Below are 25,270 nucleotides of genomic sequence, written 5' to 3'. Positions count from 1 at the left end.
CCAGACAAAATTACCGTATTTCACCAAAATAGTCAAAATTTCGCTTTTTGATAACAAACAGTGATACGATAACCACATTTGAATTCAGCTATCGTTCATTGATACAATTACACACATAGTTTTACTAAAGCCATCAATAAAGAATCATCAATTAAGTAATTAATAGAGTTAATTGAAATCAGACCAAATGGGGTAGAGGGGTTAAACAAAAGCTCGTAACTTTTTTAAAAGCCTGGTGACCCCCATTTTATTTTACCTTCAAATGCTTGAAAAGTTCATAGCTTTGACATATCCGTTTTTAAAAAAAATCTACCGGGGAAATTTTACGAAAAATCGATTTTACCAATATTTTTTGCCTTAAACTGACATTAGAAAATGCAAAATTTAGACATAAATCTGAAAATAAAAGGATTTTTAAGTAAAAAAATAACCAAGTTTAACGTTTACATTTTAAATTCTAATGTTTTTTTCACATAATAATCATACTGACTTGGTTTGAAAAGTCTTTGAATTTGATGTAACCTTTATTGTTGAAAAGGTGGACATGTTTGGAAAAAGGGTCAAACTTGCACATTTTGTTTCAATTTGAGGGGAAAACGAGCCTGGTGACCCCCTTTTTTCTTTGCATTTTTGGATTCAGCATTAAAAGATCTACAAAATATTTGAAAATAAAAAAAATCTACCGGGGGTCCTTATTGGGGTGAGCCACCTTAAGTGGTAATCAAAACTTGGTACCTTTGATAACTATTTCAGTCCAATAAGATGTATTGATAATTGCATTTCATTTCAGTCCAATAATATATATTTATACTATAAAAATAAGTGTAGCTTTCAATAAAACTTGATCTAACAATAACAAATAAAGTTTTAACAAAACTCATTTTTAATGACTATTTTTTCAGTGTTAAAATATTCAACTGATGGATGTTTTAATTTTGTAAAATTCATTTAAGGGGAGATAAATATGCTTTGTCAAGCTAGATGTTTACAGTTTAAGGGGAGATAACTGCGGGATGAAGACAAGAAAATACCAACGCTCTAATGAAATGAATGTTATCAAATATATGCAATCATTAGGCAGTCAATAATAAGAAAACCCCATACCGTATAGTTGAGTTTGAAATGCTCCTACATAAAAAAAATATATGAACATTTAAATTGAGAAAACTAACGGCCTAATTTATAACAAAATAATTTACGAAAAACAACTACATGCTCTTGACTTATAAATAAAGAATGTGACATAAAACAACTTTATATAACACATCTACTTACAAAATATCATAAACAATATCTGGCAGAACTCAACTCGTTGAAGGCCGTTCTTTGCCCTATAATTGCTAACTTTTTATGCAATGTGAGTTAGAATGTGGGTTGTTTCATCGGCACTCATACCACATCCTCTTATTCATATTAGGCTGTTGTTTGCTTTTTGGTCACATTGTTGTCATTTTGACACATTCCCCGTTTCCATTCGTCAACTTTATCAAGGATGTTGTTATTTGTAATCACTTTCCTGGACTATTAATCAACAATGGCAATTAGTGTAAGAAATATTCCTTTGAATTTTCACATACGATTTTCTATGATTTATGTTAAAAATACACATAATCCACTTAGACCGAATCTTACTCCGACAGGCACATGGTAAGTTAACATCAACTCTAACGTAGAAACGAGCTGAACCATGCAATGCCATGCTCGACCTAGTCTGAACCTTACTCGACCTAGTCTGAACCGTACTCGACCTAGTCTGAACCATACTCAACCTAGTCTGAACCAAACTCGACCAAGTCTTAACCAACCTAGACCTATTATTTGTATCTATCAACTGAATTTTATCAATTTAGGAAATATTTTTAATAAAAATGAGATTTGAACAACAACTTGATATTAAAAATGTATTCAATATAGTATTGAAATTAAAATTTCACAATAATCAATCATAATATAACTTGAACACAATATTAATCAACACTTACATAATTATATATATCATCTTTAAAATATATAAAAATAAGCTGATCAAATAATCTTAAAAATGAATTGTGACTAATATTTTCAATATAATTTAAAATGTTATGAATATTTCTGAAGTATTTTATGCTATTAACTGGACTATTTTTCACCATGTACTTAAGCCTAGTATAGATTTATGTTGTCAGTTGACTTTAGTTAATAATGCAGTGAATGTTTTTTTTATTACGATTTATATAAAATAGTATATAAAACAACTGAATAAATTTTAAAAAAATGAGACCTCAATTGTTTTGTTTCATTAAACAAAGAATTTAATATAATCATGATAATAGAATTACCATAGTGATCCTTAATAATCTAATAGGTATATATCTCCCAATTAATACGATATTCCCGTGCTTGCATTTCCTATCATGATTTTCTTGATAGAGGGTTGCTGCTCACAAGGAAGCTATTAAACCAAGAGTTCCAAATGGTGAAGTTGAAATCATCCCTTCGTAAATTTTACGGACGCCATCACGAGTTGGTTGACCGTTATGGAATAACCGTTTCAAAATTATATCGGATATGTTCTTTACGTCGTAACTACAATCCCCTACCCTTTCATGAATGTTACCTACCGAATTAGACTATTTACCGGATTTGTTATCATATAAGCAACACGACGGGTGCCGCATGTGGAGCCGGATCTGCTTACCCTTCCGGAGCACCTGAGATCACCCCTAGTGTTTGAGTTTGACTGTCCCTTTGATATCTTTCGTCCCTCTTTGATAACCTTTTTTTTAAAAAGGAAATGTGTTCCAAAGTAACAGTAAAAATTCATTTCAATTGATTTAAGTATTTTTTTGTCAAATTAAAGACATGGCATTCATTAAGCACTTTAATATGGCATAATTGCCTAAATACATGAGTGTTTTACCTGTAGGCAAAAAGAAAGCCCTATTTTCTTAAATTTGTGTATTACTTATCTTGTATATTCGAAAGGCCTTGTTTTTTAAGTTAAACAGGATGTTTCAATTTTGAATAAATGTTATTTAGAATTTAATACCTCTGACCAGGTGTGATCTTATTTATGAGTTTGCCCCAAGCAGAGGTTATACTTTATATTTCACCACTACTCCGAAAATCAATTTTATTCATTTATTTAATGTTATCCCTTTTTGATATAAATTATATATATTATTTTTTTTTATCCTAAATATAATAATAGATATATTTCTAATATAAGGTTAAACAATTTATCAATTTTGTTGGCTGTTATATATGTCAGTTAAAAAGAAATTTATTTTAACAGTTAAAAAAGTAGAGGTTATTTGGTCTAGTATGGTTCAGACTGGTCGAGTATTGTTCAGACCTTTGGTTAAGTATGGTTTAGACTGGAAAAATAGGTCGAGTACAGATCAAGAATGGGTTAAGACTGTTTCAGACTGGTCGAGTTATAGTTCAGACTACTTTCAACGGCAAAGATAAGGGTAAAGTACGATTCAGTACAGTCGAGTATGGTTCAGACTGGGGTCGAGTAATGTCAAGTAAAAGTCAGACCAATTCATACTGGTCGAGTAAAAATCAGTACAGTCGAGTACATATATAGGCCATTTCAGACTTTAATGGTTTGTAGTGAACACAACATAAAAACTAAAGACCAAGCAACAACAATCGCAGCAACAACTTAAAGAGCTCAGATGCTAATGAAAGCTTAACAGATTCTGCACCACATGTTCCCCCGGTTTCAACTAATTCAGATACATGTATTATTATTCACATTTGTTTTTTTATACAATGCACTTTCACAATTTTTAAAAAACTGATGGAAATACTTAAACTTCGATAGTTGATTGGTTAATATAAACACAGACAACCACATGATAGTAAGTCAATCATATATTATCACATGATAGTAAATCAATCATATATAATCACAAGACACTTACCCCTAGACGGAAATGTTAAAAGAATGACAATAATAGATACCACTATGATCAACAACAGTCAAGTATCGAGTTCAGATGTATCAATTCAAATATGTAACAATGAAGAAACTAAAGCTATTATTTCCTATCTGATATAATAAAGAGCTTATTATGCATTGTTATGGTTGCAACATTTTTGTATGACCGATTGTTATAGCAGGTGGAAATATGTTTTCTGTTCTGTTAGCCCATCCCGTATCTGGTTAATGTTTAGTTAGGAGTTTATCATAAAGGTATGGTCGTATAAACGTTAGGTTAAAGGCAATTGTTCATTATTTATATGCACCTTTCAAATTATATAATAGACAACGGTTTTGACCATGATTTCACGGTTGACAACACAAAAAATAATGAAAGTACCGACCTCCTAGGAAAAGTCAAACCAGAAGGTCCATATTCAAATGGCAAAGTTAAAGCTGAAACACATCAAACGAATGTATCACAACTTCCATATTCCTGACTTGGTACAGACATTTTTCGATTTAATAAATGATGGATAAACCCTGGTTTTAAAGTGAGCTAACTATCTCACGTGTACGACAGTAGTATAAAATTCCATCATATTAACAAAATTTGGTGAAAAAAAAAAAAAAAACAGACATGACAAGTCAAATTGTCCAATAAAGTGTTTTAGCAGTCGATATTGTGTTATAATTTTAGTCACTATGTAAACAAACAATTATGCTAACTAAGAAAAAAAAAGAAACATATAGAAAAAGCACAAAAGTAAAAACGAAAGACAAGAAAATAAAAAATTATCGTAGCACAATGACGGTACCAATATACGTCACATTGGTAAAATTAATTATTTACATAGACAATACAATAACACTTTTTAAGATGCATTACAACACAGTTACCTAAAATCTATACTGCAAGGCAATGCGGGACCAAACAACGATGCAAAAAGATCAGGGTTTTCGATATCACAAACTATTCAAAACTTCTACTAAATTTCAACATCCCCATAGGAAGTCATTTTGCGGCAAAACATTGTTGAAAGGGAAATTTTCTAATATCATCGTCTTTTTAAGTATAATTTGCAACCATAATAAACATCAGGTTTTTTATACAATATATGGAGCTGTCATATTTCCTGAACTTGTCTTAAAGGGATAGAACTGAGATTAGGGATACCAAACAAACATTCAAACCAACAGTTCACAAAACATAACATAGAAAAACTAAACACTGAGCAGAACAAACCCCACCAATAAATTGGGTTGATATCAAAACCTGCACCACTTGTGGAACACGTCGTGTTACTAATATTGACTCCAGTGAGAAGTTTTTAAAAAATCTGATATGTTTGCCAATGAGATGATTATCTGCTATGTAACACATACAGTTTACCCAAACAGCTTAAAGTCACTTTTGGGCTTTCAATAATAAATGAAGTTCGAATATGAAAAAAATAAAAATCCTAAAAGTAAAAAAAAAAAACAATTGAAAGAGCAAAACAACTTTCTCATTGACGTTCCCCTGAAACCACTTTGCAATCTTGCAATTAGAATGGTACATATCTATTGCAACATGTTACAGATGTAACACAATTTCATCTCTTACAATTGAGTTTGTTTTCAATTTTTCTTCAATAATTTTATATCGAAGTTACTAAAGTCAATGGGGTACTGCAGTCTAAAAAAGGCTTTAAGTTTTTGATCTTTTATATTAGTACTGTGTAACATGTCATTATTAATGACTAACATGTAATTGTTAATGTTACGTGTGAAGTTGTTAATTTTGTGTCTTTTGGCCAGGGTCTACAAACAATCACACACTCCTATCCTAACATGTAATTGTTAATGTTACGTGTGAAGTGGTTAATTTTGTGTCATTTGGCCATGGTCTACAAAACATCACACAATCCTATCCTAACATGTAATTGTTAATGTTACGTGTGAAGTTGTTAATTTTGTGTCATTTGGCCATGGTCTACAAAACATCACACAATCCTATCCTAACATGTAATTGTTAATGTTACGTGTGAAGTTGTTAATTTTGTGTCATTTGGCCATGGTCTACAAAAAATCACACAATCCTATCCTAACATGTAATTGTTAATGTTACGTGTGAAGTTGTTAATTTTGTGTCTTTTGGCCATGGTCTTCAAAACATCACACAATCCTATCAAACAATTGTCAATGTTACGTGTGAAGTTGTTAATTTTGTGTCATTTGGCCATGGTCTACAAAACATCACACAATCCTATCCTAACATGTAATTGTTAATGTTACGTGTGAAGTTGTTAATTTTGTGTCATTTGGCCATGGTCTACAAAAAATCACACAATCCTATCCTAACATGTAATTGTTAATGTTACGTGTGAAGTTGTTAATTTTGTGTCTTTTGGCCATGGTCTTCAAAACATCACACAATCCTATCAAACAATTGTCAATGTTACGTGTGAAGTTGTTAATTTTGTGTCTTTTGGCCATGGTCTACAAAACATCACACAATCCTATCAAACAATTGTTAATGTTACGTGTGAAGTTGTTAATTTTGTGTCATGTGACCATGGTCTACAAAACATCACACAATCCTATCAAACAAACGTTCTTCTGTTAAATTTAAGGTGGTACCTAACACTACAGGGAGATAACTCTGTAAAGTCAGCTTAACGTTTTAATTACGTTGTGTTGTAAAGGGAATATTAAGCTTCTCAATGATCAAAATTAGTGTTTGTCAAACTGCTATATAACCAGTGTAATTTTTCTGACAAAATGGTTGGTTCCAAATTTTTGAAATTTTTATATTTTTGTTAAAGGGTCAAAGTAAATACTTTGACAAAATTTTATAAAATTAAACGAGCCAAATTAATTTTAGTGAAAGTGTTAGGTACCACCTTAATTGTTGTTTGAAATATCTGGTTTCAAATTTAGTTGCTGCAATTGATATAAAGCCTTCTTCTCTACTTGAAAATTGATGCCAGGTATGCATACGGGAAGCGTAATGTGGTGATTAAGCTGTTAATTTTTACAAAAGTTCTTTAATACATCCAACGAAATGGTTTTGAAGTTTGTCTGTACCTGAAGAAAACAGGACAACATATTCTTATTTTTACTGTGATGTTGTTATCAAGTCAGTAAATTAAGAATCGATGAGTATAAATGTATTGATTCTATAAATAAACTTATTCTAAAAGTTACTTATTCTAAATTATAATAAAATATGTACACATTGTTTTTTATCGGTGTGCTTTTATATTTTATCATCAATAGATTTTAGCCTTCAAATATTTATATTATACACATAAGCGCATCTACGGCCCTACAATCGGTCGATACCTAAAATCTTGCATTGCACAACGTGATTTTTATTTACAATTGTTAAAAGTACTTTAGAGTAAATTAGTGTAAGTTGTACTGCGGAAACGTGTCTACAATAAACAGGATAAAGAAAGGATATTAATATTTATTAATAGTAAAGTTTTGTCAATCAAGGCGTTTTTGTTGTCTGGAAAAAAAGCCAATGTCTCAAGAAACCGAGGTCATAAAAAAACAAAAAATACTCTACAAAGCCTGCTTGTTATCATTTGTTTTCTACTATGCTTTACAATACATTCAACGTGCTCTATACTGAAATGTGTCATAACATACTTCTGTCTGAATACACTTTTTTCTTAAATTCAAATAGTAAGGGATTCTGAAGGCAATCAAATGTTTCTTTTATCGGATAAGAGAAATACAGATGCAATCAAATACATGTAAATCAGTATAATATGTTTTTGTGAAAACTCATGTATAAATATTCGACAGTTTCTGCTTGGAATTTATCGTTTGATCCTATAACGTTCCCATTCTAAATATGAGAAAAAGTGTATTTTTATTATGACCTTTAAAAACTGTTATGTATCTTGATGATTTTTATGTCTTTATTCCCATAAACATAATTTGTCAAATGACACCCTTAAGACAGGAATTATGTGTTACTGGGTTTTATTTAGGGTCCGCAGCAAAGTGTAAGATAAAATGCATCCAATTTCCTCATTGATATACACACCACTTATTGTATAGTCCTTTTATATAAATACAATATGTATTTATGTTAAGGACGACTTCAAGTGCAAACACATCTTAAATATATAATAAAATTAAAATTGAGAATCTAAATAGGGACTGTATCAAAGAGGCAACAACCCGACCAAAGAGCTGACAAGAGCCACCTATGCGTATTCAATGCAGTGAGAAACTCCCGCACCCGGTGGCGTCATCAGCAAATATGAAATATTTATTTTTAGCCTCGGTCACACCTTACCGGATAGCACGAACGGACGACTAACGGATGAAAATAATAGTTGTCCGTTGACAAAATTTTTATCCGTTGGGAGTCCGTTACTGTACTGAGCGAATAAAACGGACGTGTATCGAATACACAACGTACAAAAACCGTACGAGAAACGGAAACGTACAGGACAGAATGGATGTCAAACGTTCATCCAACGGACGGGTACCACACAAAATTGACATACCGGATAAAATGTATAAACAAGATATACGGAAAAATTAAAGGGACAATAATAATACATGTAAATCGCATAAATATTCAAAATGTTTCTGTGTAACTGGTTTGGTTTGTTCTTCAAAATGTCACCAAAAGGTAGTGTCAGGCCTGAATAAGAGCTGCTTGATTGTGAAGAGGTGCCCTTACTCTACAATCGATTATGAATAATAAGAATTCATGAAAATTAAGAAATCTGACATACCGATAATTGGCATTTCTGACGTGAAATTTTCAATTGGCATTTATTCGTTTCAGATCCGTTCAGCATCAGTTTTATCCGTTATACGTCCGTTAAAAGTCTGTTTCTCATTCGTTCTATATCCGTTTTATCCTTAAAACGTCCGGTAGAAGTCTGTTGGTGAACTTAACTTTCAGACCTCCGACGGACATTCAAAGGACAAGTAAAGGATACAAAACGGAAACGAAACGGACGCGTTCCGTACAAAACGGACGCCTACCTGATGTTCAACGGAAATATTATCCGTTGGACGTACGTTCAAAGTTTGGAACATGCTAAAAACAATTTCCACCGGACAGAACGGACGTCGACGGATAAAACGCACGCTAAACGGACATGCAACGAATATGGATGGACGTCTAACGGATAAGAACGGACGTCTAAAGGACATCAACGGATTGAAAAAAAGTTATCCGTTAGTCATCCGTTCGAGCTATCCGTTAAGGTGTGACCGAGGGCTAAGGATTTAATCGTTTTTAGTACATGAATGTTTAATGACTCTGAATAAAGAATTGATGATATTAAAGAGCATACATGGGTAACATCGATGATGTTTACTGTTCGTTATTATATTGAAAAGTCAAAGGAATATTTCTTTAGCTGTATTTAGCAAAACTTTTAGGAATTTTGGTCCTCAATGCTCTTCAACTTTGTACTTCATTTGGCCTTTTTAACATTTTTGGATTCGAGCGTCACTGATGAATCTTTTGTAAACGAAACTCGCGTCTGGTGTATATACTAAATTTAGTCCTGGTATATATGATGAGTTTATCTTGCACTAATTGCCAATGTTAATCACTAATCCGGATAGTGATTATAAAATTGCCATTTCATACAACAGTCCGCAGTCATCAAGTCAACAAACGTGAACAAACAAAAATATTATAAAGAAATATAATTAAGAAATCAAAACCATACCTACGTGAAAAATATGTAAACAAATGTTGGACGGACAAACAGAAAAGACAGAATGCGTACATCTGCTATAGTAGTCGGGCCTACAAAATATGTTACAACCATACTCAGCTCTTAATAATTTAAAATAGGAAATTAAAGCTTTATTTTTTTCGTTTATAAATGTTAAAGATTATACATCGGAACTCGATACTTGACTTTTGTTGATTATTATTGTTATTTATTTTAGTCATTCATTTAACATTTCCGTCTACGGGAAATATCATGTGATTATATATGATTAGTAATCTATCGTGTGGTTTTCTTTTTTTTAAATCAATCAGCTATAGACGTTTAAGTATTTCAAATAGACGTTGAACAATTGTAATAGTACATTTTATGAAAAACAAATGTAACTTATAATTTCTGCAATAGTTGAAACCGGTACACCATGTGGAGGAGAATCTACTTACTTTTCCATAGCGCCTGAGATCGCACTAATAGGTTTTTGCTGGGATATTTGTTGCTCAGTCTTTAGTTTTCTATGTTTTGTTTGGTGTATTATGTATTACCTGATTATCTTTTTCTTCTGTAGCCATGTCGTTATTAAGTTTATTTCTTACCTATGCGTCTGGTATTATCCGCTTCTTCTTTCGACATGTTCTGTTCTTTGTTTCACGTTGTTCGATTCGGTGCAATGTAGAGCTTCATACTGTAATCTTGATGACTTCTTGATGCTTGTGTCGTTTGGTTTTGTCTCGTCGGTACAAACTGCAATCTAGATGACTTCTTGATGCTGGTGTCGTTTGGTTTTGTCTCGTCGGTACATACTGCAATCTTGATGACTCCTTGATGCTTGTGTCGTTTGGTTTTGTCTCGTCGGTACATACTGCAATCTTGATGACTTCTTGATGCTTGTGTCGTTTGGTTTTGTCTCGTCGGTACATACTGCAATCTTGATGACTTCTTGATGCTTGTGTCGTTTGGTTTTGTCTCGTCGGTACATACTGCAATCTTGATGACTTCTTGATGCTTGTGTCGTTTGGTTTTGTCTCGTCGGTACATACTGCAATCTTGATGACTTCTTGATGCTTGTGTCGTTTGGTTTTGTCTCGTCAGTACATACTGCAATCTAGATGACTTCTTGATGCTTGCGTCGTTTGGTTTTGTCTCGTCGGTACATACTGCAATCTAGATGACTTCTTGATGCTGGTGTCGTTTGGTTTTGTCTCGTCGGTACATACTGCAATCTTGATGAATTCTTGATGCTTGTATCGTTTGGTTTTGTCTCGTCGGTACATACTGCAATCTTGATGACCTCTTGATGCTTGTATCGTTTGGTTTTGTCTCGTCGGTACATACTGCAATCTTGATGACTTCTTGATGCTTGTGTCGTTTGGTTTTGTCTCGTCGGTACATACTGCAATCTTGATGACTTCTTGATGCTTGTGTCGTTTGGTTCTGTCTCGTCGGTACATACTACAATCTAGATGACTTCTTGATGCTTGTGTCGTTTGGTTCTGTCTCGTCGGTACATACTGCAATCTTGATGACTTCTTGATGCTTGTGTCGTTTGGTTCTGTCTCGTCGGTACATACTGCAATCTTGATGACTTCTTGATGCTTGTGTCGTTTGGTTTTGTCTCGTCAGTACATACTGCAATCTTGATGACTTCTTGGTGCTTGTGTCGTTTGGTTCGGTCTCGTCCGTACATACTGCAATCTTGATGACTTCTTGATGCTTGTGTCGTTTGGTTCTGTCTCGTCCGTACATACTGCAATCTTGATGACTTATTGAAGCTTGTGTCGTTTGGTTCTGTATCGTCCGTACATACTGCAATCTTGATGACTTCTTGGTGCTTGTGTCGTTTGGTTCGGTCTCGTCCGTACATACTGCAATCTTGATGACTTCTTGATGCTTGTGTCGTTTGGTTCTGTCTCGTCCGTACATACTGCAATCTTGATGACTTATTGAAGCTTGTGTCGTTTGGTTCTGTCTCGTCCGTACATACTGCAATCTTGATGACTTCTTGGTGCTTGTGTCGTTTGGTTCTGTCTCGTCGGTACATACTGCAATGTTGATGACTTCTTGAAGCTTGTGTCGTTTGGTTCTGTCTCGTCCGTACATACTGCAATCTTGATGACTTCTTGGTGCTTGTGTCGTTTGGTTCTGTCTCGTCGGTACATACTGCAATGTTGATGACTTCTTGAAGCTTGTGTCGTTTGGTTCTGTCTCGTCCGTACATACTGCAATCTTGATGACTTCTTGGTGCTTATGTCGTTTGGTTCTGTCTCGTCGGTACATACTGCAATGTTGATGACTTCTTGAAGCTTGTGTCGTTTGGTTCTGTCTCGTCCGTACATACTGCAATCTTGATGACTTCTTGGTGCTTGTGTCGTTTGGTTCAGTCTCGTCGGTACATACTGCAATGTTGATGACTTCTTGAAGCTTGTGTCGTTTGGTTCTGTCTCGTCCGTACATACTGCAATCTTGATGACTTATTGAAGCTTGTGTCGTTTGGTTCTGTCTCGTCCGTACATACTGCAATCTTGATGACTTCTTGGTGCTTGTGTCGTTTGGTTCTGTCTCGTCGGTACATACTGCAATGTTGATGACTTCTTGAAGCTTGTGTCGTTTGGTTCTGTCTCGTCCGTACATACTGCAATCTTGATGACTTCTTGGTGCTTGTGTCGTTCACTAATCCGGATAGTGATTATAAAATTGCCATTTCATACAACAGTCCGCAGTCATCAAGTCAACAAACGTGAACAAACAAAAATATTATAAAGAAATATAATTAAGAAATCAAAACCATACCTACGTGAAAAATATGTAAACAAATGTTGGACGGACAAACAGAAAAGACAGAATGCGTACATCTGCTATAGTAGTCGGGCCTACAAAATATGTTACAACCATACTCAGCTCTTAATAATTTAAAATAGGAAATTAAAGCTTTATTTTTTTCGTTTATAAATGTTAAAGATTATACATCGGAACTCGATACTTGACTTTTGTTGATTATTATTGTTATTTATTTTAGTCATTCATTTAACATTTCCGTCTACGGGAAATATCATGTGATTATATATGATTAGTAATCTATCGTGTGGTTTTCTTTTTTTTAAATCAATCAGCTATAGACGTTTAAGTATTTCAAATAGACGTTGAACAATTGTAATAGTACATTTTATGAAAAACAAATGTAACTTATAATTTCTGCAATAGTTGAAACCGGTACACCATGTGGAGGAGAATCTACTTACTTTTCCATAGCGCCTGAGATCGCACTAATAGGTTTTTGCTGGGATATTTGTTGCTCAGTCTTTAGTTTTCTATGTTTTGTTTGGTGTATTATGTATTACCTGATTATCTTTTTCTTCTGTAGCCATGTCGTTATTAAGTTTATTTCTTACCTATGCGTCTGGTATTATCCGCTTCTTCTTTCGACATGTTCTGTTCTTTGTTTCACGTTGTTCGATTCGGTGCAATGTAGAGCTTCATACTGTAATCTTGATGACTTCTTGATGCTTGTGTCGTTTGGTTTTGTCTCGTCGGTACAAACTGCAATCTAGATGACTTCTTGATGCTGGTGTCGTTTGGTTTTGTCTCGTCGGTACATACTGCAATCTTGATGACTCCTTGATGCTTGTGTCGTTTGGTTTTGTCTCGTCGGTACATACTGCAATCTTGATGACTTCTTGATGCTTGTGTCGTTTGGTTTTGTCTCGTCGGTACATACTGCAATCTTGATGACTTCTTGATGCTGGTGTCGTTTGGTTTTGTCTCGTCGGTACATACTGCAATCTTGATGACTTCTTGATGCTTGTATCGTTTGGTTTTGTCTCGTCGGTACATACTGCAATCTTGATGACCTCTTGATGCTTGTATCGTTTGGTTTTGTCTCGTCGGTACATACTGCAATCTTGATGACTTCTTGATGCTGGTGTCGTTTGGTTTTGTCTCGTCGGTACATACTGCAATCTTGATGACTTCTTGATGCTTGTGTCGTTTGGTTCTGTCTCGTCCGTACATACTGCAATCTTGATGACTTATTGAAGCTTGTGTCGTTTGGTTCTGTCTCGTCCGTACATACTGCAATCTTGATGACTTCTTGGTGCTTGTGTCGTTTGGTTCTGTCTCGTCGGTACATACTGCAATGTTGATGACTTCTTGAAGCTTGTGTCGTTTGGTTCTGTCTCGTCCGTACATACTGCAATCTTGATGACTTCTTGGTGCTTGTGTCGTTTGGTTCTGTCTCGTCGGTACATACTGCAATGTTGATGACTTCTTGAAGCTTGTGTCGTTTGGTTCTGTCTCGTCCGTACATACTGCAATCTTGATGACTTCTTGGTGCTTGTGTCGTTTGGTTCTGTCTCGTCGGTACATACTGCAATGTTGATGACTTCTTGAAGCTTGTGTCGTTTGGTTCTGTCTCGTCCGTACATACTGCAATCTTGATGACTTCTTGGTGCTTGTGTCGTTTGGTTCTGTCTCGTCGGTACATACTGCAATGTTGATGACTTCTTGAAGCTTGTGTCGTTTGGTTCTGTCTCGTCGGTATTTTGTCAGACGTAATCTTGTGTTAGTTAATTCAATTAACTAATATCAGAATAACTCATCTGATATATGTACTGTAAGACCTCTCTTGTAGATGTCGACTTTATTTAAACAAATATATACTAGTTCAGTAATAATGAACGCCATACTAAACTCCAAATTGTACATAAGAAACTAAAATTAAAAGTAATACAAGACTAACAAAGGCCAGAGGCTCCTGACTTCGGACAGGCGCACAAATGCGTCGGGGTTAGACATGTTTATGAGATCTCAACCCTCCCCCTATACCTCTAGCCAATGTGGAAAAGTAAACGCATTACAATACGCACATTAAAATTCAGTTCAAGAGAAGTCCGAGTCTGATGTCAGAAGATGTAACCAAAGAAAATAAACAAAATGACCATAATACATAAATAATAGCAGACTCACTAGCAGTTAACTGACATGCCAGCTCCAGACTTCAATTAATCATAAATATCAACATATAAGTTGTATCAATCTGATGAGTTTATATTTCGTTCCTAAGTTGTACTGTTACACCACTGTCCAAGGTTATGAGAGTGATAATATCCTGCAAACATGTTTAACCCTATTCTATATGTATGTGTCTGTCCTAAATCTGCAGTCTGTAATTCAGTGGTTGTCATTTGTTTATGTGTTATATATTTGTTTTTCGTTCATTTTTTCACAAATTAGGTCGTTACTTTTTTCGCTTGAATTGTTTTACTTTGATATTTAGGGGCCTTTTATAGCTGACTGTGCGTACGGGCTTTGTTCATTGCTGAAGACCGTACGGTGACCTAAAGGTGTAAATTTTTGTGTCATTTGATCTCTTTTGTAGATGGACGAAAGTACCAGAGGGAGAGCCAAACTCGTAGATAGAAAATAAACTGACAACTCCATGGCTAAAAACAAAACAAACAGACGAATAATAGTACAGAAGACACAACGTAGAAAACTAAAGACTAATCAACACAAACCCCACTAAATTTTTCTCAATGACAATCGTACCACATCCTTTATATATGCAACAAATAAAAGTGTAAAAACAATTTCAATGAGTACCGGATTACTCAGAATGTCAGCAAACAAATATAATTCCAAAAATGTTCAATGTAACAAAAACAAAAAATAATATCCAACCAAAAAAGATATCAAACACAATAAAAACCTTCAGTGGTATTTCCCTTGGAATTACTTAGAATTGTTGAGACCAAACTCATTCATAATCTTTTTAGCTTTAATATAAAGTTGAACTTCTCAATTTACTATTCTTATCTATTAAAAGGTATCATTGTTAGAAAGATTGCACGTTGTTATAAGAAATAAAAATCTATATTTAATTTCGAATTGCGAATCAGTGGTATCATATTTATCGAATTGAAGTAGCATCTGCTCTGGTAGCAAAGAAAATGTTTTGTAATAGCACAGTTTTTCTTACAAAATATGTGTGTGTATCATAAACACTCTTGGGTGTCGCCCACATTCAGTTTATTGTTTTCATTTATTTATATCCTTCCTTTCATGTGTAGTTTTTTTTCAGCATACAGTCATTATGTAGTTCATTGTGATATTTGTCGATTTTCTTCCACTTTTAAAGCAGTTGGAATAATGTGACTAACAAAGACATAGGATACAAAGCTTGATATTTGGGGAAATTGACATTAAAATCATAATGTAGGTAAGACAAGTATTAAGCAACATATTGGTTTGGAAAAAAATGTGGTATGAATGCCAATGGGACAACTCTCTACTTGAGATCATGTGAAGTAGAAATAACCAACAATGAGAGAATCCTTGCTGCATTATGTTATTATATGTAAAGCGTTAATCATTTCAACGAGAAAAAAAATGTTTGATTTATGAAGAAATAAATTAAAGCTACAATACTTAACACAAAATACATACTCAAAACAGTACAAATATATAAAAGGTACACACGTAAAAATAGCATTGAATTTAAGGTTCCCATTAAATATTTGTGTATTGTCGTTGTTTACACGTCCTCACAGTTAAACATATTCGAGTTACTTTCATATTTGTTTTTTTATTTTCCTATTGTATTTAAATATGAATTTCCAAAGAAAACATTTGAATCGTGATAGTTTATATTTAAACTCGTGCATCCATTTTTTACTTCAACAATATCGACTTAACCTATCCGAAAATTAAACGGGATGTTTTATTCCTTCCCAAAATGTCAATCACACAGGCAAGTACGTCATGCACAAAATATGAAATCTATATGGACAATCATGTAGTATGTGTTGATAAAAATGAATATAGAACACTTTAGTACAGCAAACAAGGTTTGTCCCTACCTAGTGTTTTGTAGCTATCAAATACCGAAAGCAGGAACATTTTAATAACAAATCAGACCTTTTCACAGTGATGTTGATATCTATTTCAGATTTGTATGCTCCTAGTTCTTATGATATCAGAGACATTAAATGCAGGTTATTTTAAGTGGATAACAAACGCTGTTTCGACACCAAACCTAATGTGTCCACTGTCTTGCAAGACGATAACTGGACTTTACGGACATTTTGGTGGTTCCACTGTAATTAAATGTTGTGCATCCCGTTCACGTCCCATTTGGTCGATCGGGAAATTTACAAGTTCAATTTGTGAACTAAATCTAAAAAAAGTGTTGGAACTAATCATTGCTCTAAGAATACAATATTTTATAAGATTATATATGCATATTCATATATGACATCTATTCCGAAGCGTCTACTGCATTCAAACCAGACTGTTGAGATAGATTTTAACAGCAATGAAATTAAAAATATAACTGGATCAGATTTTGAATGCTTTCCATTCCTGGATACATTGGATTTGTCATAAAATAAAATCGCTAATTTGGAAAATACAACTTTCTTCAAACTTAAGAATCTTAGGAAATTAGATTTATCATATAATGTCATACAGTATATAGAGCCAAGAACATTTAGTTACCGACCCGGGTCGCTCTTATTTATCAATCTTCGTGGAAACATCCTTATAAGCGTTACAAATATATTCGTTGGTTACTGGTTTTCTAAACTTTATCTCAACTACAATCAAATATCGAAATTTACAAACCAATTACACTGGAAAATGGAACATGTCACTGGTGGTGGAGATATATTTATGAACCATAATAAAATGTCTCACTTACCAAATATGTCAGATATAGGATTTACCCGTGGTTCAATTGTAAAAATAATATCTTTCAAGTACAGCTTTCGTTTGGGAGATAACCCTTGGTTTTGTGATTGCAAGTTTTCTTGGCTTGTTCCTATAATAAAATTGGCCAGAAAGAACTTTAACGTAGGAGGTCAGACGGTATGCAAATATCCTATCAGTTTGAGAGGAAACTTGGCAGTTAATGTACCAGAGGACCTTTTTGTTTGCAATATATCAGTAGAACAAAAATGCCCACTAAGCTGTAACTGTTTTGAACAACCTTCCAGAAAACGTGTTGTTGTGAATTGTAGTCGTAGTAAAAAGTACAAAATTCCAAGTGCATTCCCTCAACAGGCTAATTTAGATATTGATCCGAGTCACAACTTTATAACGATTCTCGAAAACAGAGCATATTTAAATCGCACGGTCGCGATCGATTTATCATTTAATAAAATTAAAGTTTTAGATCTCTCGTCTATGGAATTGAAACACTAAAACTTATCAACGTTGAAAACAATCAAATAACAGACCTTCATCGAAATATACAGTTAATGAAAAATGGAAGGAAAGTTGTTATAGGCAACATTACAATTGAGTGTTCCTGTAAAAAGAAATGGATTGCAAATTGGTTGGAATATCAGAACAGATTATTGGTTAGACCTGATCGGATCGTATGTCGACAGAGGAAAGAAGAGTTAATAACATTTTATATGACCGATAACTGTAGTTTTCGAAAGAAGTATTTAGCAAACGAGCAGTATTTAATTGTGGGCTCATTTCTAATCATACTTATAGCTACATTAACGCGATTCATTTTTAAATACGAAATATATTTACTCTTAAGGAAATTCAGACATAGATTTAAGTTAAATATTATCAATCCTGTCGAACAGACGTCTACATTTGATATTTATATGTCATTCAGTGAAGACAAAGAAGACATCAGACAATGGATGATAGGTGTCTTAACGACATATCTTGAAACAATTGTTTTTAAAGTTTGTTTACCGCCAAGAGATTTTGACTTGGGTGGAGTCCATGTTGATCAAATAATAAAGCATACATCCAGCTCAAACAATTATGTAGTTGTGTTGAGTGATGATTATTTGAAAACACAATACCAAGTGATTGAATGGGGCCATATCTGGAACAATTACAAACGCAACATTAACAGTAACATTTTAGTCATTAATTATGACATGTTACACAGTAAAAACATCAAAGATCAGAGATTAAAAGCTTTTCTGAGACTTCAATATTCCATTGACTTTAGTAACTATGATAAGAAATTATTGAAGAAAATAGAAAACGAACTTAGAGTCAAAGCTCCGTGTTGAAGGCCGTGCCTTGACCAATAATGGTATAAATTGTTACTCGGATGGAGAGTTGTCTCATTGGCACTCATACCACATCTTCCTATATGTATTTGGTGTAAGAGATAAAATGTTGTTATATCTTTAACATTTGCAATAAATGTACCATTTTGATTGCATGAATTATGTTATGAATAGAAAGTGGTTTTAGGTAAACGCAAATGAGACAGTTGCTTTTGTTGGTTTTTTTTTCAATTGTTTATTTTTTATATTTAGGTTTTTTATTTTTTTATAATCGATATGATTTACTTTCATCACTAAAGGCCTGCCCAACAGTGACCTAAAACTGTTTTGGGTCAACTTCATTTGTAACATAGTAAATAGTTATCTCATTGGCCATCTCACCAGATTATTTATAGACAGATTGGGGTCTTTTTTTTATATGATCTACCGAATAAGACTTTCAACTGAGTTTGTACTAACATTAACAACACGACGTATCCCGCTTTTGGATCAGGTTCTGTTTGCCCTTCAAAAGCACATAAGATCAACCTTTGTTTTAAGAAGGTTTCATGTTGCTTAATCTGTGGTTTTCTATGTACTGTGCTTTGTCTGTTTGCCGTTTTTCTCCTTAGCCTTGGAGTTGGCAGTTTATTTTTTTCTTTGGAGTTTGACGATCACTTTGGTATAAAAGATGGACGAAAGATACAAGAAGGACAGTCAATCTCATCAATCGAAAATAAACAGACAACGCCATGGCAAAAAAGAACAAAAGACAAACAGACAAACAATAGTACACATGACACATAATAGAAGACTAAAAAAAGCAACACGAACCCCATCAGGGGTGATCTCATGTGCTCTGGAAGGGTAAGCAAATTCTGCTCCAAACGTGACATCCTTCGCCTGTTGGTAAGCCTGTTGAAACTTTTCCGAGATCTCCAATTATTGTTTAATTAAACTGATGTGAAATAATTGTAAACTAACCACAAAAAAGAATCATGTTAACAAATGTCACCGTAGGACCTTTAACAATAAAAAATAACCGTAACGTATAGTAAGATATAAAAGTTATCATTTTGACATAAGTAACATCACAAAAATACTGATCTCCGAGGATAATTCAAAACGGAATGTTGCTAATCAACACAAAAACAAATAACAATCAAAACCAAGGAGTAAACAAACACCAAAAGACATTAACATTAACAGTTATAAATAATAAATAAGAAACAACACGAACTCCAATAAAAACCGGGAGTGAAATCAGGTGCTCCGGAAAGGTTAGCATTTCCTACATGGTATACGACACCCGTCGTGTTATGTCTTTGTTCAGTCCGGTAATGATGGAAGGTTATTATGACTGAAGAATCTGCTCATGATGGCCACCGTAAAATTTCTTGTCTGATAACCTTTATTTGATTGTGGATAGCCCTGTCTTAGCAACTTTTGAGAAAGCAGTATTCCTCGTTCAACAAAATCAACGTACTTTGCGCTAGTTCTAGAGTAACGTATCAATTCAGACACATATACCCCATATGCTGGTGCCGCTGGAATGTTGCTACACAGAAATAAAGGTTGACTATAGGAAAATTAAATCATCGCGTTTGTCATAAATTTGGGGAAAAAGCTCAAACACATCGAACGAATGTAAAACAACTCTCATATTTTTGACTTGGTACAGGCATTTTTTATGTAGAAAATGAGGGTTCAAACCTGGTGTTATAGCTAGATTAACCTCTCACTTGTATGATAGTCGTATCCAATTCCTTTATATTGCCAACGATGCGTGAAAAAAACAAAAAGATGATTTGAGTAAAAATGTCAAAAAAGAGGTACATCATTGTGTTATAATCTTATTCTCTATAAAAAAAATAACAAATGTGTTTGCTTAACAGTGAAATTTGATGCGACTGCTATACAAGTGAAAGGTTAAGATAGCGTTTAGATAGCTATCAAACCAGGTTCGATCCACCATTTTCTACAAAAGAAAATGCCTATAACAAGTCATGAATATGACAGTTGTTGTCAACTCGTTTTATGTGTTGTTTGTTCTATTGATTTTTGCCATTTGATTAGGGACTTTTCGTTTTGAATTTTCCTCGGAGTTCAGCACTTTTGTGATTTTACTTTTTACTAAAAACCTGTTGTATATATACATTGTTAAACAATTTGTGTAAATACAAATAATGAGAAAAGTGACACTTGAGTGTATGAGTGATTGTACTCGGAAATCAAAACTTATCACAAAATGAAATGAAACGAAATGTTACAGGGTCAGCCCAATATTTAATCTTATAATGTCCTGAACCAAATACGGAAATGGGAATTGTTATCTTATATATAGTTCGTTTCTGTGTGTGTTGCGTTGTAGTTTGGTTAATTTGTGCAAAATAGTGTTTCTAATGTTTTGTTGTTTTCCTCTTATATTTGATGTGCTTCCCTCATTTTTTTTATTAACCCAGATTTTTTTTCTCTTAATTGGTTTATGACTTTTGATCAGTAGTATGATATGTATGATCTGTAGACTGTTGAACTGTAGTATGAGATGTATGAACTGTAGACAGTTGAACTGTAGTATGAGATGTATGATCTGTAGACTGTTGAACTGTAGTATGGGATGTATGATCTGTAGGCTGTTGAACTGTAGTATGAGATGTATGAACTGTAGACTGTTGAACAGTAATATGAGATGTATGAACTGTAGACTGTTGAACTGTAATATGAGATGTATGAACTGTAGACTGTTGAACTGTAGTATGAGATGTATGAACTGTGGACTGTTGAACTGTAATATGAGATGTATGATCTGTAGACTGTTGAACAGTAATATGAGATGTATGAACTGTAGACTGTTGAACTGTAATATGAAATGTATAAATTGTAGAATGTTGAACTGTAGTATGAGATGTATGAACTGTAGACGGTTGAACTGTAGTATGAGATGTATGAACTGTAGACTGTTGAACTGTAGTATGAGATGTATGAACTGTGGACTGTTGAACTGTAATATGAGATGTATGATCTGTAGACTGTTGAACAGTAATATGAGATGTATGAACTGTAGACTGTTGAACTGTAATATGAAATGTATAAATTGTAGAATGTTGAACTGTAGTATGAGATGTATGATCTGTAGACTGTTGAACTGTAGTATGAGATGTATGATCTGTAGACTGTTGAACTGTAGTATGATCTGTATGAACTGTAGACTGTTGAACTGTAATATGATCTGTATGATCTGTAGACTGTTGAACTGTAGTATGAGATGTATGATCTGTAGACTGTTGAACTGTAGTATGATCTGTATGATCTGTAGACTGTTGAACAGAAGTATGAGATGTATGAACTGTAGACTGTTGAACTGTAATATGATCTGTATGATCTGTAGACTGTTGAACAGAAGTATGAGATGTATGAATCGTAGACTGTTGAACTGTTGTATGAATTGTATGATCTGTAGACTGTTGAACAGTAGTATGAGATGTATGAATCGTAGACTGTTGAACTGTAGTATGAGATGTTTGAACTGTAGAGTGTTGACCTGTGGTATGAGATGTATGATATGCAGACTGTTGAACTCTAGTATGAGATGTATAAATTGTAGAATGTTGAACTCTAGTATGAGATGTATAAATTGTAGAATGTTGAACTCTAGTATGAGATGTATAAATTGTAGAATGTTGAACTATAGTATGAGATGTATGATCTGTAGACTGTTAAACTGTAGTTTGAGATGTATGAACTGTAGACTGTTGAACAAAAGTATGAGATGTATGATCTGTAGACTGTCGAACGTTTCGTCGACATAAGGCTCATCAGTGACGTTCATATCAAAATATTTATAAGGCCAAACAAGTACAAAGTTGAAAAGTATTGAGTATCCAAAATTCCAAAAAGTTGTGCCAAATACGGCTAAGGTAATTTATGACTGGGATAAGAAAATCCTTTTTTTTTTTTTCGAAAAATGCAAAGTTTTATAAACAGGAAATTTCATAAAAATGACCACATTTTTGATATTCATATCAACACCGAAATGCTGACTACTGGGCTGGTGATAACCTCGGGGACGAAACGTTCACCAGCAATGACATCGACCCAGTCGTGTAAATAGTTATCAAAGGTACCAGGATTATAATTCAGTACGCCAGACGGGCGTTTCGTCTACATAAGGCTCATCAGTGACGCTCATATCAAAATATTCATAAGGCAAGTGCAAAGTTAAAGAGCATTTAGGATCTAAAATTCCAATAAAATAGCCAAATACGGCTAAGGTAATCTATGACTGGGATAAGAAAATCCTTAGACGAGATATTATTTGGAAATAAAGACATTAACATCAACACGATACATAAGTGTTTTAAAAACTAATACAAAGACACATATTGTCTTACCATTTCCCATTGTGATGCAAACATATTTCTCGCACTTGTCCGAGAGCAATGCGCATGGATACTATATCAATATACGTATGCATATAAAGTTGTACATTTAGATTGGTAACATTCTAGGATTAAAAGGAGTCATTCTAAGGTAGAAAATGCAAATTATCTATACATGTCGTTGCACAGAAATGTTAAAAGGCTTTATTTTTCTTTGGTTGAATTTGTTCTTATTTGTTGAAATAAACATTTGATTGCCTTCCTCATTCCCTTAGCTTACTGCTTACATAATTAAATCAAAAGATTTTCTCCGACAAAAGTATATTACGCCCACTTTTAGAAAACAGTACGTGGAATATAAAGAGAAGCATGCCTGAAATAAAATGATACAAAAGGGTTTTAAGAGGCATTGTTTGTGGTTTTATTTCTTGATCTCGGTTTTGTAAGTAAATTTTGCTTCTCTGTGTTTTCCATACACAAAAGATGATATAATGATGAAAATTGTATATAAATGTATATGTGTATCCTTTTGTTATTGTAGGGGCGTTTCCTGAGTGTAACAAGCATAACGTAACTCTTTTCAATTGTCAATTTCTAATCCACTTTTCATTTTAGATAATGAGAATAACACGTACGATACTTACATTTGTTATGATGGTAAGACAAGTATTTAGCAGCACTTTGTCTATGGAAATAGATATGTCTGAAGTTTTATATGCCAATTAAACTATTTAAATCGGTATTAGCATAAACAACCTAAAAGCTTTAATTTATTCGAAAATTAAATAGATATTTTCAGAGTTAATGCCAGCTGAAAGTATCATCATGAGCCTCTAATTGTTCCGTCAAAAAGGTTTCATGTTAAAGGTTGCTGATTATTATATGTTTTAACAAAAGAAGACGTGGTGTGATTGCCAGTAAGACATCTCACCACATGATTATCTGATTAATATACAAAACAATAAAAGACAAGAACAACATGGTTTGGAACAGGCACAAACAGAATGTGGCGGGTTTAAATATGTTTGATGTATGCAAACCCTCCTACAAACATAGGACAGTGGTGTAGCAGCAGGGAAGGGTTACAGTAATAAAATCTGAGAGCACTTGTAGCTACTTAAAGCTTTTTCACTGCCAATAGAAACAAATACAAAAAGACATATCTTAAAGTCAAATATCAAAACTACAAACTATTAGAGGATTAGGTAAATATAACGTCAGGTTTAACCCACCGTTCTCTTCGAAAAATGCCGGTACTCAAGCATCTCAAGTTTCATCTGTTTCGTTGATTGATAACGTTTGTTTTTAACAGTTTTTATGAACAACCTTTTTTAGAATTGCCTTCGAGTCTAGTATTTTTGTTATATAATTTTTTTTATTTAAAATTTCAAACTTAGATTTTTTGAAATAACCAAATAATAAATGTGTTTAGTTCCAATGCAAAGACCTTATACGTGAATCAATAGTAAAGCCAAAATATGCACTTTTTAATGACCTGACAACAGTATCATAACTATATCTCTTCTTAATAAGTCTGTTTAAAGTTTTTTTAAGCTTTTGATGTGAATACTGACATTTTTGTGCTTTGTAAAGAATATTACCATAAAAGATTGGATATGAAATACCTGAACGTATAAGATGTCTGCATGTTGAGTTATATTTACGAACTATTTCCTTATACCGATGACTTTAACACTTCGTAAATGTTACAGACACAATCACGAGTTGGTTAACCGTTATGGAATAACCGTTTCACAGATGATATCGGATTTCTATAAATACCAAAATCAGGAACATTGGCTCTCAACGAACAACAAGCTATAAAGGGCCCCAAAATAACTAGTATAAAACCATTCACACGGGAAAACCAACGGTTAATATGCATGTTTTATGTCATGTTCATCCCTCCCGTTCTATAAATAGTAAAATAAATCTTACTTTTCTCAAATTCAAATACAGCTGAAAAAATCGCGCACAAATCTGCAAAGCAAAACATGTAGTATATGCTAATTAAAATGAACATGAACCACTTAAGCACAGCCTTTGTGTTGTGAATACGTAAACTATTGTAGCCATCAAATAGAGAAATCAGGTACACTGAATAAAAACAAATCGGGACCAAATGGTTAATCACTTCTTTTAAACTTTTGATTTAATTTTGTTCTCAGATTGTTGTGCTACTACTTTTAGTGATATCATTAACAACAAATGCAAGTATAAAGGACATGATGATTGCACCAAGACATTTTAAGTGGATAACAA

General features: G+C 33.6%; 2 protein-coding genes and 1 long non-coding RNA gene across 3 annotated transcripts in view; 1 reads left to right on the top strand and 2 right to left on the bottom strand.

The window, feature by feature from the left end:
* The window catches only part of LOC139499401 (uncharacterized), a 333,926-nt gene that overhangs the window by 296,792 nt on the left and 11,864 nt on the right, over positions 1-25,270 (bottom strand). The window lies entirely within an intron of this gene.
* Positions 11,065-12,243, bottom strand: LOC139499310 (uncharacterized). The gene has a single exon (XM_071287978.1). It carries the CDS (start codon positions 12,241-12,243, stop codon positions 11,065-11,067), a length of 1,179 nt encoding a protein of 392 aa, XP_071144079.1.
* On the top strand, positions 15,630-18,800 carry LOC139499391 (uncharacterized). Its single transcript, XR_011658181.1, has 2 exons — positions 15,630-15,826; positions 16,556-18,800. It is a non-coding gene; the product is annotated as an uncharacterized lncRNA (long non-coding RNA).

Source organism: Mytilus edulis, chromosome 12 (assembly GCF_963676685.1).
Source record: "Mytilus edulis chromosome 12, xbMytEdul2.2, whole genome shotgun sequence".
NCBI lineage: Eukaryota > Metazoa > Mollusca > Bivalvia > Mytilida > Mytilidae > Mytilus > Mytilus edulis.
This window is presented reverse-complemented; position numbering and strand designations above follow the sequence as displayed.